Source organism: Cylas formicarius, unplaced genomic scaffold (genome assembly GCF_029955315.1).
Source record: "Cylas formicarius isolate icCylForm1 unplaced genomic scaffold, icCylForm1.1 PGA_scaffold_2__14_contigs__length_35257938, whole genome shotgun sequence".
Lineage (NCBI taxonomy): Eukaryota > Metazoa > Arthropoda > Insecta > Coleoptera > Brentidae > Cylas > Cylas formicarius.
In genome coordinates, this window is record NW_026844319.1 from 11,030,456 (window position 1) to 11,045,701 (window position 15,246).

General features: G+C 32.6%; 1 protein-coding gene across 10 annotated transcripts in view; it reads left to right on the forward strand.

The window, feature by feature from the left end:
* Positions 1-15,246, forward strand: part of LOC132698809 (tyrosine-protein phosphatase Lar) — a 1,212,853-nt gene that overhangs the window by 767,786 nt on the left and 429,821 nt on the right. For all 10 annotated transcript variants that reach the window (XM_060665109.1, XM_060665108.1, XM_060665111.1 and 7 more), the window contains one exon: positions 4,414-4,505. In XM_060665109.1, the coding sequence (XP_060521092.1) occupies positions 4,433-4,505 (73 nt within the window). In that variant the 5' untranslated portion in view covers positions 4,414-4,432. The remainder of the gene's footprint in view (positions 1-4,413; positions 4,506-15,246) is intronic.

Here is a 15,246-nt window from a genome sequence, read left to right on the forward strand (position 1 = left end):
GATACCTTAAAGCACAATCTTATAGCGTGTTACTTTCTGCCACGCAAAAATGTAATTTGCTAGGGATTGATCCCGGTTGCCCATTTTCTTTGATTTGTACAGATTGTCGGTTTTGCTCTCCCCCAGCAGGAAGTTTAAATATCTAGAGGAAAAATTATATGAAGAAGGCACCGGTGAGAGCCTAGTAGAGGTTGATGGTCTAGCTGATGATGGTAAGGCTGATGACGGTCCTGAATTACAGCTGTAGATGAAAAACCTATTCTTCAACTCATTACTGATTTTCTTTTAATTTTGTTTGTTTTTGACAGCTTAATATTAACTAATGGCGAGCCACTTCGTTTCGCCATTTTCACTCCCGAAAATAACCGCGCACGAACTCTGTTCACGTGATGGATACGAAAAACCGAATTAGTAAGCGGCGGTAGTGTTGTGCGATGGTCGGATTGCCGACAAAAAGTGTTTTGCTTTGAATGCGTATCGATGGATGTGATAAATAAGAAAATACAACCTAATCATATCGGATAACAAGCGAAGGAAAATTTTCGTGATGTTTCTATCTTTTTATTTTCATATGTTCCCAAGAAGCAGAATCTAATTGAGTCCTAATATTGGTTGACCCTACTAACGAAAATTCCGTACAATTGTGAATGTGGTTTTTAGAATTTCCATGTTTTTTTATTTTAAAACTTAAATGCTCGAGATCGGCGACCCCTATTTCCGTTCAAGCTTTATGACCACCAAAAAGTGAGCACGGAAAAGGGCATTTTTTTTGTTACATCCACAAATCCATTAATTTTTTGAGTACACGAAAATTGCTCATGCATCCATATACCTAAGACTTGTAGCAATGTAGCAGATTTGAAAGACTGAAGACCCATTAATACCTTGCTAGTACTATCCAAAGTATTATAACCAGTAATAAAGAGACAAGTAATCGAACACGAAATTGAAAGGAATAACGTTCTTCTATGCAAACTTGTCCTTCCGGAGTTCCACAGGGCTCCATATTATATACAATTTACCCAGCGTTTCTGGGCGACTATTTGAGTTTTCTCTCGATGCAAGTGTACGCAGATGACACTCATTTGTTTTTGTCATTTCCAGTCAACAAGTTAATAGAAAACTGCTATCTTATGACGCTATTTTTGAAGTTTCTAATGCTCACCTCTGCCTTAAAATTGCAGTAAGTGTGGCGCCAGCAAAAAGAATTTCAATATCATAAAGAATAGTCTGCTTAGTTTTTACATAAACAACACCAACTTGTGTAATGTAGCAGACAATCTGCGACTTTGGTTAGTTGATCTATGATTTGAAAAGTGTATTAAGAAATCAATTTTTAAATGTACATTGTATTGTATTGTATAACTCCGGTAATCCTGATCTTAGAAGGATGCTGTGGCGTATTCACATTCACGCTTTTAATTTCTGTGATATCGTATATGATCCTTGTCTAACCATAAATAAATATATATAAACTGGGTTAATATAAAATGCAGATGAAAATTGCACCATGCATGAATGTATCACATAATAATTTTACTTAAAAATCCACAATGCCCTTGTAGAAAGATAGAGTTTCCTACTGATATTTACAATTTAAACATAATATATAACGGAGTTATAATATAGTCTTAATATTCGGAATGGCACAGTCGATCATAAAATCAAGAGAGAAGGTGCCTCAATATTTTACCTGCTTCCACTCCATACTAAGAATGTCAAAACCCACCCATTTATCTACTAGTGTTCTACGATTGTCTATTACGCCCCAGTGCCGTACACTCCACAGAGATAGCACCAATCACCGGATAATTGCCGTAGTTCCACTCCAAACTAAGCAAAACTAACCAAAACAGAGTGGCATTTTTGAAAAACGGCTGCCGAAATTCAAAAGGCCGTCTTTGATTATAATAGATAATGCACGCTATTATTCTAGAGTCAGTAAAATTTTAAAGTGACTGTACAGTAAGCGGATTAATTACGCAGAAAGTAGTCTAAAATGTGAGTTGTTAAAAATTGTCTATAATTACAAAACAAACTTGCCGTATGCTACAGACGAAACAATTATTGAAATGGGCCATCAAATTTTAAGATTGCCTCCTTACCATTGTTTAGTTAATGCCATAGAATTGGTGTGGGCTCAGTGCAAAATATGCGATGTTGCGGTAGCATATGTTTGGAATGCATTATACAGTTACCAAGGAAATTTGGTTCTACCTATAACCTCTCGTTTCCGACACATTAAAGATTATGGAAATTACTCTTCTCCTTCCGTGCCTAGGCTAATAATCCGATTAGGTAGGTAATTAATGCGGTACCTATAAAGATGTTACTATAAAAACAACAAATTACTTTTGTAGTTATTCTAGGGGATATTGTAGTATGTTATTGCCTTAGTCATGCAAAACTGTCACGGATGAGGTCCACCGTGGAGGCTTTGTTTGGCTTAGCCTCTGTTATTGCCTTGGTGATGAAAAACCGTGGTGGAGGATTTTCATGTGCTGAATTCATATGGTTGTGCTACAAGGAGCGACACCGCACAATAAATTCGGTAGACGAATGGCAGCATCGACTTAACAACAGTGTTGGAAAAGCGCATCCAAATATTCATGAACTGCTTAAAATCCTTCAAGAAGAAATACGGAACTACGATATTATTGCGAAACAAACCGAGTTGAATATGAAGTCTTTACACATCACGACACGGTTTTATGTTCCCGCACTAAATGCGAGGCCAGCAACAAGCACAATCCGAAAATATAATAACAGAATACTGGGAAAAAAGAATATACTTGATATAACGGCACTACCATTTGTTATTAATGTAGAGAAAGGATCATTTTCTGGTAGTAGCATATCTAGTTTTGGCTCTGAAGATGAAAATATTTCATCGTAAATACAAACTAAATATGATTTATTTATATATTTACTCTTGGCAAATTATATTTTTTACGGTACATTTTTTAATATCCAATTTTTTTGGTATTGTTTTAATGTTTATTGCATTGATAGAGTTTTCGGACAATAGTATTTAATAAATTATCGTAATTTTTTCATGTAGGTTCGCCTACTTAAATATTCGAATATCATTAAGTAACACCCTCATCTATTATTACATAGAAAATATAAAAGCGAAAATATATAATTGATTAGATAGACATTTAGGGCGGAACAACATATGATGAAGAAGTGGAAGCAAATCAACAATCTATTTTATTCTGTCTGACATTTTATTCCCGACTATGCCATCACAAATCGTACCGACTATAGCTAGTTACCTACTCCTTTCAAAGTAAAATTTCTGTTTTTTTTTTTCTTTTGCTCCTAAAAATGGAAATTGGACCCTCTAGTCTATATCTCGAATATTTCTTGCTGGGCAAGGAAAATATATCAGTTTTTTTATTTTTAAACAATTTTCATTCTATTTATGGGTATGAAAAATCGTAAAAACTGGCGATGTGACCCGCTAAACCAGCTTGACTTGATACGAAATGACCTTAAAGCCCAGTAAGAAACCGCGTTCTCGGATAAGTATCGGGTGCAAAAAATCCAATACGATCATTTCCGAAACGCGGCTCACACGTCGTCTAAGTGATTGCCCGTCCAGAATATCGCCGCCGAGAATAACAGACACAAAAACTGTGAAATTCCCGTTCGCCCGCATCACCCGACCTATTTTTTTACTTCTCGCCCTTGTTATCTTTCGAAAATCCTTTCGATTAAACCCCCGCCGCGTTCCCCCCTCACCGTCGTAATCTCTTATCGTCCGAAAATCTGCTTAAAGGAGGCGCCGGGCGTCGCGATGCGTCCGCCAACAGACGACGTCTGGAACGCGCAGCGCCCCCGTTTCGCGGGCGTCGCGACGCTTCTCGTCCAGACGCCAGTAGTTGCCACGCTACTGGCGCGACACACGCACGCACCCTCATTCGTCTCGCACTCGGTATTAACCTAGGAACACACGTGACGGATTATTTGCCGCTTGACCGTTTTTTCCCGCATTTACATAGGGACTCATTTGGTTTGATGGGGGAGCCACTTTTGCTCCGTAGTGGATCGAAAAAATCACCCCCCCGCAATGGCACCATGCACTAATTTCAAATGGAACCATCGTAAAAAAGTTTTCGGCGCGAATGGTTTAGTGTTCACCACCCTACCTGTGATTCTCTCGACGTGTAAATAATTATTAAATATTAATATAAATGGAAGTTGCCCGTTAAACAAATAGTTGAAAATTATTAGTGTAATTTAATTAAGTTGTTAAGTGTACCTGTGATATTTTACTGACGCACTCTCGCCCGTTCTGAGGGATACCCACCGTCACCACCCACACCTTCGCACCCATCATCAGCGCGAGAAGACGCCATCGCCTAGAGGGGTTTGCTATAATCGTTTTTTCTCTTTTTTACTTAACAGGTAACTCGCACCAGAGGCAATGATGAAATATCCAGGGGGTCAATTACTGACGTTCGTGGTTCTGTTAGTATTGGGTCAAGTCTTCAGCAACGGTGAGTGTTGTTTTCTTTTTTAATTTTCACGGGCGATCCGGAATCTCGTGCCAATCGTTCACCGTTTCCGTTTCTAAAACGCGCGTTTCTAAGCATACTATAGAGATCTGGAAGCAGAATATGGAAAGTTTTTCTAAACTGCCTAAACAAATATTTTTAGATGTAACGTTGTAATTGCCGCGGTAGGAATTCCCGTTAATTTTATTTTTATTGAAAGAAAAATGATTAGAAAATTAATATGATGATTAGAAAATAATAGAAATCCAAAAATATTAAAAACTATTATTTTATGTTTTATAATTACTTATCTCCTAATTTTTATTTAATTGATCATGAAAATAAAATGTATTTACAAATGACGAAAATAATATAGTTTTAGAAGTTCATTTCAGATGATAACTAATGTTTCTGCAGCTCTAATATCTAAAATATCTTTCAAATTATCGAGATTTGAATTTGAATCATTTTTAGATTTTTCCATGTCTTTGGCAGCTAAATCTAAAAGAGTTTCTAAGTCGAAAGGTTTTAGTAACCCAATTACTATACTGCGCTATGGTCTGAATGCCCATAATTCGCTTTAAAATAGTTTTATTGCAAGAAACATTATTTGAAAACCTTTTAATTGTTTAAAACTAATAATACCAACGCAAATTAACAAAGTATGTTTTTAGGAGCTAAATCTAAAAATATTTCTCAGTCAATAGCTTTAAATTTTTGGTTAGTTTTAGTTATTTTATTTTAAAACTTCCTTTTCCAGAACAAAGGCTGGCACTGGAAATCAGATGATTTTAGGTATCTAGACTTCGACAAAATACATCTCAAAATTACCGACAGTTTTCAATTATTTTCTAACCATGCACCAAATATTTATAGATGAGTAACCAAGGGTATAACCTTACAAATAATGTTCCTCTATTAAAGCAGTACGTTTCAAAGTTCTCAAGATCAAGACAAGTCTTGTTTTCTGAAGAAATATCTATGTTTTCAAAAGCTCTTTTTGCAGTGTTAATTTCAATTCTGTAGCCGATGTCGAGCACGCATTCTAAAAACAGTGTAATCGACTACTTTCATATTGTAACGAGTCTCGATGGGGCGATTTTAAACCTTCATGAATGTTGAAGGCGTTGCTACACATGTGGGATGTCAAGCTACTTAAAATTTTGCCATTGATTAGCGTTAGGCACAATTTGCAAGTAATTTCTGGAGTATGGTTTCCAGCATTGCATTCCAGTGGTCTTAAAGTCTTAATCTGAAAGTCCAAATCTTGCTTTTTTTCTTGAGACGTGATTTTTTGTTTCTTCTCTGTGTATTTTATGCCGCCCACTAAATCGCGTAGATTGTAGTGCTGGGTTAACCCAAAGGACGTCATTTTTGGAACTTACCAACTGTAGAAGCAAATATGCTAAATTTGTGCTTATAATTAGAATGGTCACAAAGGCCGTCAGACCCATAACTACAAATAATGGTCGCTCTCATGTTTTTAAAAACTCAAATAAATATATAAGAACATTTGCTTGTAGTGGAACCAACGCAATTGTCTCCGAATCTTGAATCCCATTTCTTAGCTCTAATTCTGGTGTTTCTGTAATGACGTTGTGTAAAATTATTTTCTAACAAATAGGCTCACGAATCTTGTGGAGCATAAGGCACTGGATCTTGAAATATTTCTGGCGAAAAAAACGTGCGACCTATAGAAAAATTTTCTGCCTTGGTTTTAGCTAGAGCATTTGTATTTATGGTGTTTTGAAAGGAGAAGCCATTACAAGCCAACATTTGTATTTTTTTCCAAAAAAAATTCTGTTCACTTTTTTGCACCTTATCGAAATATTCGGAGACAAAAATCTAACTGAGATTCCGTTAGGGCTTTTAATGTTTTCTAATCTAAATTTAGTAAAACCTAAACTTTTTTGAACTTAACGTTTGGTTCTTTTTGCTAAACATTAAAAAATTCCTGATTTTATACAAAAAAATATAAAAGTTTAAAAATATTTAATTATATGCAATCTTAGGTACCACTATAAACTAGACACTTCAAAAATTATAATATCATCACTCACTTTGTAACACCTGTTTCCAGAGTTTCAGTAGCCCTAAAAAAACATGAAATATCAATAAAAATAATAGTAAAAAGCACCCTTTCTGGTAGTTATATTTCTAAAGAAACGAAGCGTGCTTAACAAGCATTTTCTTTCTAAATTGTTACACTTGCCTCCTACGTTAACAGTCAATATAAAATAAATTATATTCTTTAACTGTTTCTTGAAAAAAAAAAACTCCTTCGAACTAGAGAAAAAAATGTCTTATACGCACAAAAATAAAAACTCTGGTGACAGACACTAACCTTCAATTGTTTAAAAAGCAAACTCTATTTAATTTTTAGTCGATTCATTATCTCGGTGCAGGGATTATCAGCTGATATCATACGTGTCTTAAATGTTTTATTTAATACATTCAAAATTGAGACTTTCATCGCAAATTATTTCCATTTAGACCATCGTGCGTTTGTGGCAGAGAGAGTTTTTTTAAGAAGTTTTCGATTACGAGGAGAAGATGATAGTAGAAAAGGATTGGTTCTGAAATATCATTAACAGATAGAAAATACAGAGCAGCATTTCTTTCTCGATTAGGTTTACAATTTTTGGCTTCAGGTGTTTAATGTTCGCAGGCCTAATGTGTACATTTAAAATATCCATACCATGTATATCTTCAATAGTACCAGAAACAAAAAATAATCTTCCATCTGTTTCCGAAACACGTCCAGAACTGCAAACTTTGTTTCAGATGCAGTATTCCTGACAACGTCGTCAACCCAAAACTTTTCAAAATTGGCGTTTAAAAGTCTGACAAATATGAAAAAATACGTCATTAATACGTCATGTTCTGTTGCATTTGAATAAACTATAGGTTTCATAATATTTAATTCTGAAAATGCAAAGTCATACAAAATTATTAATATGTGAAAAGGAAATTTGACAACACTATCGAATTCAGAACTATCTCAATCTTCACTTCACAAGTCAATAATGGAACTTATTAAATATAACTAGCCATTGAACGCTTGTGGCTGAAATTTATAAAAATATCGGATATCTACAATAATGATCATTTTTTCAAAAATGAAGGCAATTTACTCTTGCATAAAATTCATATTTTATATTACATATTTCAGATCTGATATAGTAGTCAGATAGTGTAAGCATTTCGACATTTAGACCATGCAGAACTCTATATAAAACATAGCTTTTTTCACAAAAAAGTTTTGCGTATCGTTCCAACTTAATTGAACCCAATGTATGCCGCCGTGGCCAAATCAGAATGGTATATCTAAAAAATTTTGGTGTTGAGTTTTTATATCCCTGGATCCGTAGTTACGCAGGAGATCGTATGAAAACACCAGCTTTAACAAAATATCAGTAAAATGTGTTAGTAGTCATAACCAAAAGATGATGTAGATGATCTAAATCGACAAGGAAGGGCAATTCTTAAAGCCAGAAAGTGAGTTTCTAGGATGCTATCTGCGAAATCAAAAAGAAAAATAAGCTTTTTGTCCCAGAAAGAGGAATTTTAAGCTGATATCTGCAATTGTGATGCCGTTTTAGTTGCAGTATGTCACGGAAAAGTCAATTTTGACTGGAATCTAATAGGACCATAACTAACCAGGAAAGGCAACTATTTGATTTAAGAAGTGATTTTTTAAGTTGATATATGCACTTGAGATGCCGTTTTCGTAACGATATATCCAAATCCAAAAGAAAGCCCGACCATGTGCCCGATAAAGAGGGATTTTAAGTTGATATCTGCAACTTTATTTCAAATTTCGGTACAATAAGTGCCAAAAAAATCCAATTTTGCCTGGAATCTAATTGAAATCGACAAGGAGAAACAACTATTTGACCATTAAATTTTTTGCTCGTTATTTATAAAATTTCATTCAAATTTAGCTCATCTGTTCGATCACGATTAGTAATTTTAAAATTTATTATTCATGTAAAAGATATAGATTCCACACGATTAAGTACTTCGTAGTTCCAAACTTTTAACATTTTGTTTAAATCTCAAACTTAATTTTGTCGTTTGTTTTTCGAAATGTATTTTTGTAACCTCAAAAAAATGTTCGCGCAGTTTATTCAAATAATTTCCATTCTGCTTCTAAAATTTAACGGTTTCCGTTTTACAAGGGAAATTTAGCAACGGAAAGTGAACTTCTTGGCACAGGTTTCCGACGATCGCATGTTCGATGCCCGTTGGGCGAAAATGCACCCGAGATATACCAACAGCAATGGTCAATTAGACGTCCCGGCCGGATTATTCCGGGGCCCGGTGTCTCGAACGTTACTGCGAAATATAAATTTTAATGTGCCGGGCATACAGACACGCCAAACTGCCCCGCATAGAAAGATTTGCCCCCCCGGTAGCTAATTACGGCGCATTTCGTGCATTGTTTCCCTCATTCTTTTTCTCTTTTTTTTTTTCGTCTAGACCGCCCGCGGATTCTAACTAGTTTCACCGAGTGTACAATTTTTAATACTCAAAATTCAACATTTCAGCTGCTTATTTTGTGTTTTTAGCGATTTCTATCGTATATTTCATTAAAATATTTTTTTATTGCCGAAATTTGTAGTCGAACTCATAATACGCTTAATTCAATAATTGACAATTGAAACAAATCAGCGTCGAAGGTTTTATAATGTTTTATAGTTTATTTAGGAGCACATTCCAATAGCTTGTCATGCAAATACGAGCCATTAAATAAAATTGTCAAATCGCTTCATAAAAATTATCTGTTTGCCTGAACGGTATTTACATTTAAAACGTTCAAATAAATATTTAGATATTATTTGATAATTTCCGCCGGTCGTTATATGGAACGAAAAAGCCCGATACATATTCGACATATACTTCTGTTAAAATATACAGTGTGGTTCATGAATAGCGACCAAAAGAGGTGTAGGTTGCTAATTTTGGGGAATTTTACGCAATATCAATTTTATTCTCTTACCCTTTTCTAAAATATAAATGTATGTTTTTAATAAAGCATTTTATCTAAAAATGAAGACCCCTAAAATACAAGGATTTATTTTTGCTGACCAATTGTGAATAGCCATATAGGGGGTGTTTCAGAAAACAAATGCGAAAAACTGCTGGTGGTAGTTTGTTCTATGAGTCCAAAGTCGGAGATATTGCGCTATTAAGATAGCGGAAAAATAATTTCATTATTTTATATCTTATAAACGAAAATAGATTGAACAAAGCTTTACGGAAGTATGGCTGTTATAAAAACACACTTTCTACATATTTTTTATTTCTTTTTTTTTACTTTAGATGAAGATATATCATTCGTCTTAACTCGCCTGCAATTTTTCCATAAAACTCCTACTTTCCAAATAAAAAAGTAAAAAAAATAAGGTAATTTTGGTTTGTATGGCTTTGTATTTAGTATTTTTTATTTGGAAACGGTTACTATTCTAGTAGTCTAATTCAATCCCGTCCATTCGTTTTGAAAAGATAAAAATATTCAGAAAGTGTGTTTTTATAGTTATTTTCCGCCCCTTACGTTTTTCACATTTTTTAACTCCACGAATAATAAGCAAAACGTCACAGGATATGAAGAAATTGTATATATAAGCAACCTGGATAATAATGGGATATCGGCTTATTCAGGTTATAAGAAGCAATGAAAGATCTCAGGTGCTTCTATAACAATGATCATTTATTCTCTATTACTTGAAGTTTTCTTCCAAGATTGTCGACTTTATCAGGAAAAAATATGGAGCAACATTCTACTAATATTGTTTATACAAGAAACAACAATGTAAAAGCAAATATATTTTAAAAGAGCGCCAACCAAGAAAAATTTAATGAATACGCCAGGTGTAGGAAATAAGATTATTGAAGAAAAGCATCAAAGCATGATACTTACATAACACGCAGTTTAAACTCCAAATGGTGGAAAATCACTTAATAATTTTGTCACTAGCATTTTGTTATTGGTGACACATATAACACATTCAGTATACTGAATATATTTATTGTCTTTAATTAACTAAAAAAATATAATATCAACACCGTCATATAGATATACAATATATAATATACATTTTTTTTTAATATAGGGATATTAGCAAGTAGCTGCATCGTCAGTCTAAAATCTAACCATAAAAGTAATCAATAATAAATTCGCTTAATTAAAATGAGAGTAAGATGAAGTATAAATAAAGCATGTTCTATCCACATCAAATCAATTCAAAAATCAAAGAACCAAATAAAACAAAATCACTTCAACTAAAAGGAAGTAACAAGAACAAACATACATACAAAAACTATTGACATAACAAAGATGAGAAACAGATCAAAATCAAACAAAGTTTGCAAGACAATTAGTTAAAAGACCCCATAGGCTTGCAACGGATAATTATTATGAAACAAAATGACGTTAACTAGAATAAAAACACGGTGCTGACCATCATTTTTAATGGTGGTAGTGACAGTGGCAACTACAATGTTGCCAATATTAATACCTACTTATTGTATAAAAATCCTATTTCTCACAACATATTGGAACAAAAAAGCCTACCAAACCACTAGAATTTTGTATGAAAATAAAAACTGGCAATTTCTTGTATTTAGTAAGAACAACTTCGACTCTACTTCCATTTTTCAAAAACGAGTTCTTTGATTTTAAATTTAGAATAAATTGGTTTAATTTTTTTTAGGCAATGTGGAATCTTTAAACACACTAATTAATTATTAAAGGGTAAAATAATGGTATTAAAATTGCGCTGTGTAGAGGTCCTCTTACAATGTAAAACTTTATCTTGTAATTTTTAGTGATTTTAGTGATTTTCTAGGTAATTGTATTTAAATATTAATAAGGTTTTTTCGTTGAAATGTAGGGGGACAGATTTTTAGTGTTTTTTTTTTTAAAGCAAGTAATGTATTCAATTTTTGTTTGAATGGGTGTTAACAGGAAAAAGAAATCAATCTACCTAAACTTGACTTCGTTCTATACCAGTGCAACATTACAATCTTCTATCTCACTGCTCCTTCACGGGAAAAACCAAACTTTCATTAAACGAAAGGAATATCTTTAAAATCTGATCGACCTGCTTGCTAGGTATTGGGATCAGCAAGTCGTCCAAATATTGGAAAATAATTCAATAATTAAGCCTATAACCGTTTGTCCGGGTATTTACTTAAATTGGTTAGGCAAATCGTTAGGCAAATCATGAGGAGTATAGGCTTAAAATTGCTATTTTCTAAAGTGAAATAAGTCCATATTTGTGCAGCATCTTTCTATTGAAAATATCGCACTCTTTCAATTTTACAATTCTTTGCTAAACCGCTAAGAGCGCTCTATTAGTCTTCAATTCTACAAATTTGTACTCTGTATCTGGGTTATTTTTGGTTAGACTTTTATGACTAAATCTACTGGAGATTACTTTCGGCAATCTTTTGATTGCTCTTACAGTTATGTTGAAATCATACGAAAATTGTAAATAAAAAGATCAGTTTTTTAAATAAAGTATAATTTCTCTGTTATTTTTTGATTAAGCTGGAGCCAACTTTAGTCTAAACATTTTTATTCCAACAAGATACTCACCAAAGCAACTTATCCAAACTGTTTAGGTAGACTTCAGTGAACTTATAAGAAAACAGAAGATCAACTACCTACATAAATAAAGTCACTGTCTATATCATCTTTACTTTATTACTCTCTCTCTGTCTCTAAAGCTTTTCAGTAGTTTCTTCTAAATTCTTGCGTGTTAGTGCTACTTTCAAAAAATTATATTACGAATTCGTCTTGAACCGCCAGACATTTTATAGTTCTTTTGTGTTTTACAGAGAGAGAGAGACCAATAAACAACACTATCCCAAATTTAGAAAATAACGAACAAATTAACACAAACTTTAACAATTGTGCAAAATAGCAAAACATCAAAATATTGTATCTTAAAAATTATCTTTTCAAGCGGTATTCAAACTTCTCATAGATATGAAAAAAAATTACGATTTTAAAAAATTCAATGGCGCAATTTGCAATTCATCTGTTCCTTGTTAATGGGGAATATAAAAAAATTCTTAGGTTCAGCTTTGGAATAGTGTTATATAATAAAATATAATATATATTTCGAGTTTCCAAACATTAATTAAATTAATTAATTAATTAAACTGAAATTTTAATCGCATTCCTATATTGTGATATATCCTAGAATAATTCTATACGAAACGTTAGTGTTATAGTAATACCAGTTCTATGCCACTTTTGATAGGAAAATTTGTCATTCGATTGTCCAACACACGTTTATTGTTTGTTATTGTTAATATATGAGAAATTAAAGTTGCCAAATAATTACTTATTTATGAACTTCATAAGCAAAAGTTACCAATTAAAGTAAAAAATTGCTTAAAAAATTTATTCTTTCTTCCTCATTTCTACAATAATTTTAGACTTAAGACTGCTACTTTTAATAGAGAGCGAAAATAACTTTCATATTGAAGTATTACGAGCTACCACCTTGGGTTTGAAAATTTAGGGGTTGCATCTATCATTTGAAGGAAATTGAATTTAGGGATGATAATTTTACGTCGTAAGATGACATTTTCTGAAAACAATACATAACAAAGTATATTATTTATTTCAATTGGCCCCAACATGTGTATTATACATACTTGTTATCCGTCTTAAGTGATACTATTATTGCTACCTCTGAAGCAGTAAGAGTTATAGTCGGGCATACGATAAATGATACAGTACTGTACTGCTATTAACATTTTTATTTGCCTGTAGGTATTTTTGGGCCAAAAAATCAAACCGGTCGGCATTCTGTTGTATTGCGTACTGTATAATTGCAATTATATAAATATTAAATACATATTAAATCAAATTTGTCTATATAATACTTTGAATTTGAGATATCGCTATCATCCCATTATATAATGGTGTTATGTTGTCCCAAATTTTTGTTTGTAATTATTTTGTGTGTTTTACTTACATCATTTACATGGACGGACATTTTTGGATTTAAATTATTTTGTCTAATTACACTTTTTAATTCGGCTCATATCATTTCTATAGGCTTGAAGTCGTAGTGGTACATTTAATAATGTAATATAATAGTATCCCGGAGGAGCATAAAAACTTATCAGTGGTCGGATTCAAGAGACGATATAAACAATTTCTGCTCATCAAGCGACCTTTAATTACTATTAAACAAAATTATTATTATGACTCTGTTATTTTCTTTGCGACTTTTCGAGTGTAGTTACTTTTCGCTGCAGATATATTAAAATTGTTAGTAATACTGTTCCTATTAGCTAGTAGGTTGCACCCGAATCTTTTTTAAATTGACACCATATATTTTAAAAATGTATATCGTATTGCCCTTGGCAAGTAAAAAAATTGTACATTTTTCTTAGGATGTGGCTATTTATACATATTGTATGTATACGCAATTGGCTATTTATACATACTGTATGTATACGCAATTGGCTATTTATACATACTGTATGTATACGCAATTGGCTATTTATACATACAATATGTATAAGAAATTGGCTATTTATAGTTACGTATAACGTACTAACTAACCAAAAAGTTTATTGATATTAATATTTTAATAAAAACTACATAATTATAGAAAAATATTGTTTTATTTATTGTTTATTGTTACAATATACTTGGGTATTTATTTTATTTTTTATTTCGTGTTTTAATTTGCTTCTTGTAAAACTGAATCTGTTTAGTTTTTCTCTTCGGACGTCCTTTAGACTTAATTTTTGTTTTAAATTTTAGGTTTTCATTTGATTGATGATTTGTATCGGATTCGTTCTGACTTTCAGTACCAACTAAGCTATCCTGGCAACTTCCAGCTTCAACTAAGTTACTTGTCTCAAATTCTATTGAACTAATTCTAGGTTTACTATACTCATTCTCAAACAGAGAAACCCCATTTCTAGCATTTTTTTCGTTCATATATTTGTTAAAGGTTGTAGTTCCATAATTTGATAAAATATCTGCGATATTTTTTGTTACTGTCAGTGCTGTATTGAATTTTTCTCGATCCGATAATACTTTTTGACAACCATCGAATTCATCCTTGTCTATATCATCAATGTCTACGTCATTCGTGTTTTCATCATCGATATCCATATTCATAATACTTTCTGTATTTCCAACTGAAGTAATGTATCTTGGATGGAAACATGTTTTTGAAAAAATATCTAAGTTATTGTATTTTCTTAACATAAAAATATGCCTACATGGTGCACTGAAAGAGTTCCAAAATGTACATGAACATGCTTCCAGCGACGTATTATAAATCTTCGATATTCCAGTCTCAAGATTTTCCTCAATGCCATTAGCCATTACTTTTATTTTAGATTCTAAAGTTTTAAACAATTTTAATTGTTTATGAAATAATTTCATTCCAGTCTCTGTGAGAACTTCGGAACATACTTCCAGCAATTTTCTTATTTCATTATCGTTATCCATAATTTTAAAAACTTTTTGTTTATTTTTGGCTAATTTATTCTTTATTCTTGAATCAATAAAGTCTATAAGCTCTTTAATACATAAATAAATTGTCGGCAAACTATGATATTTAGTTTGTATGTATTGCTTAAGAGTCCAAAATGATCGTTCAATTCTGTTTGTTGTCGTATCTCCCATTAGTGGCAAATGTTTTCTAAAATAATGTACCCACATTTCTTTACAGCTGTCCCAATTTTTAAGAAATTGCTC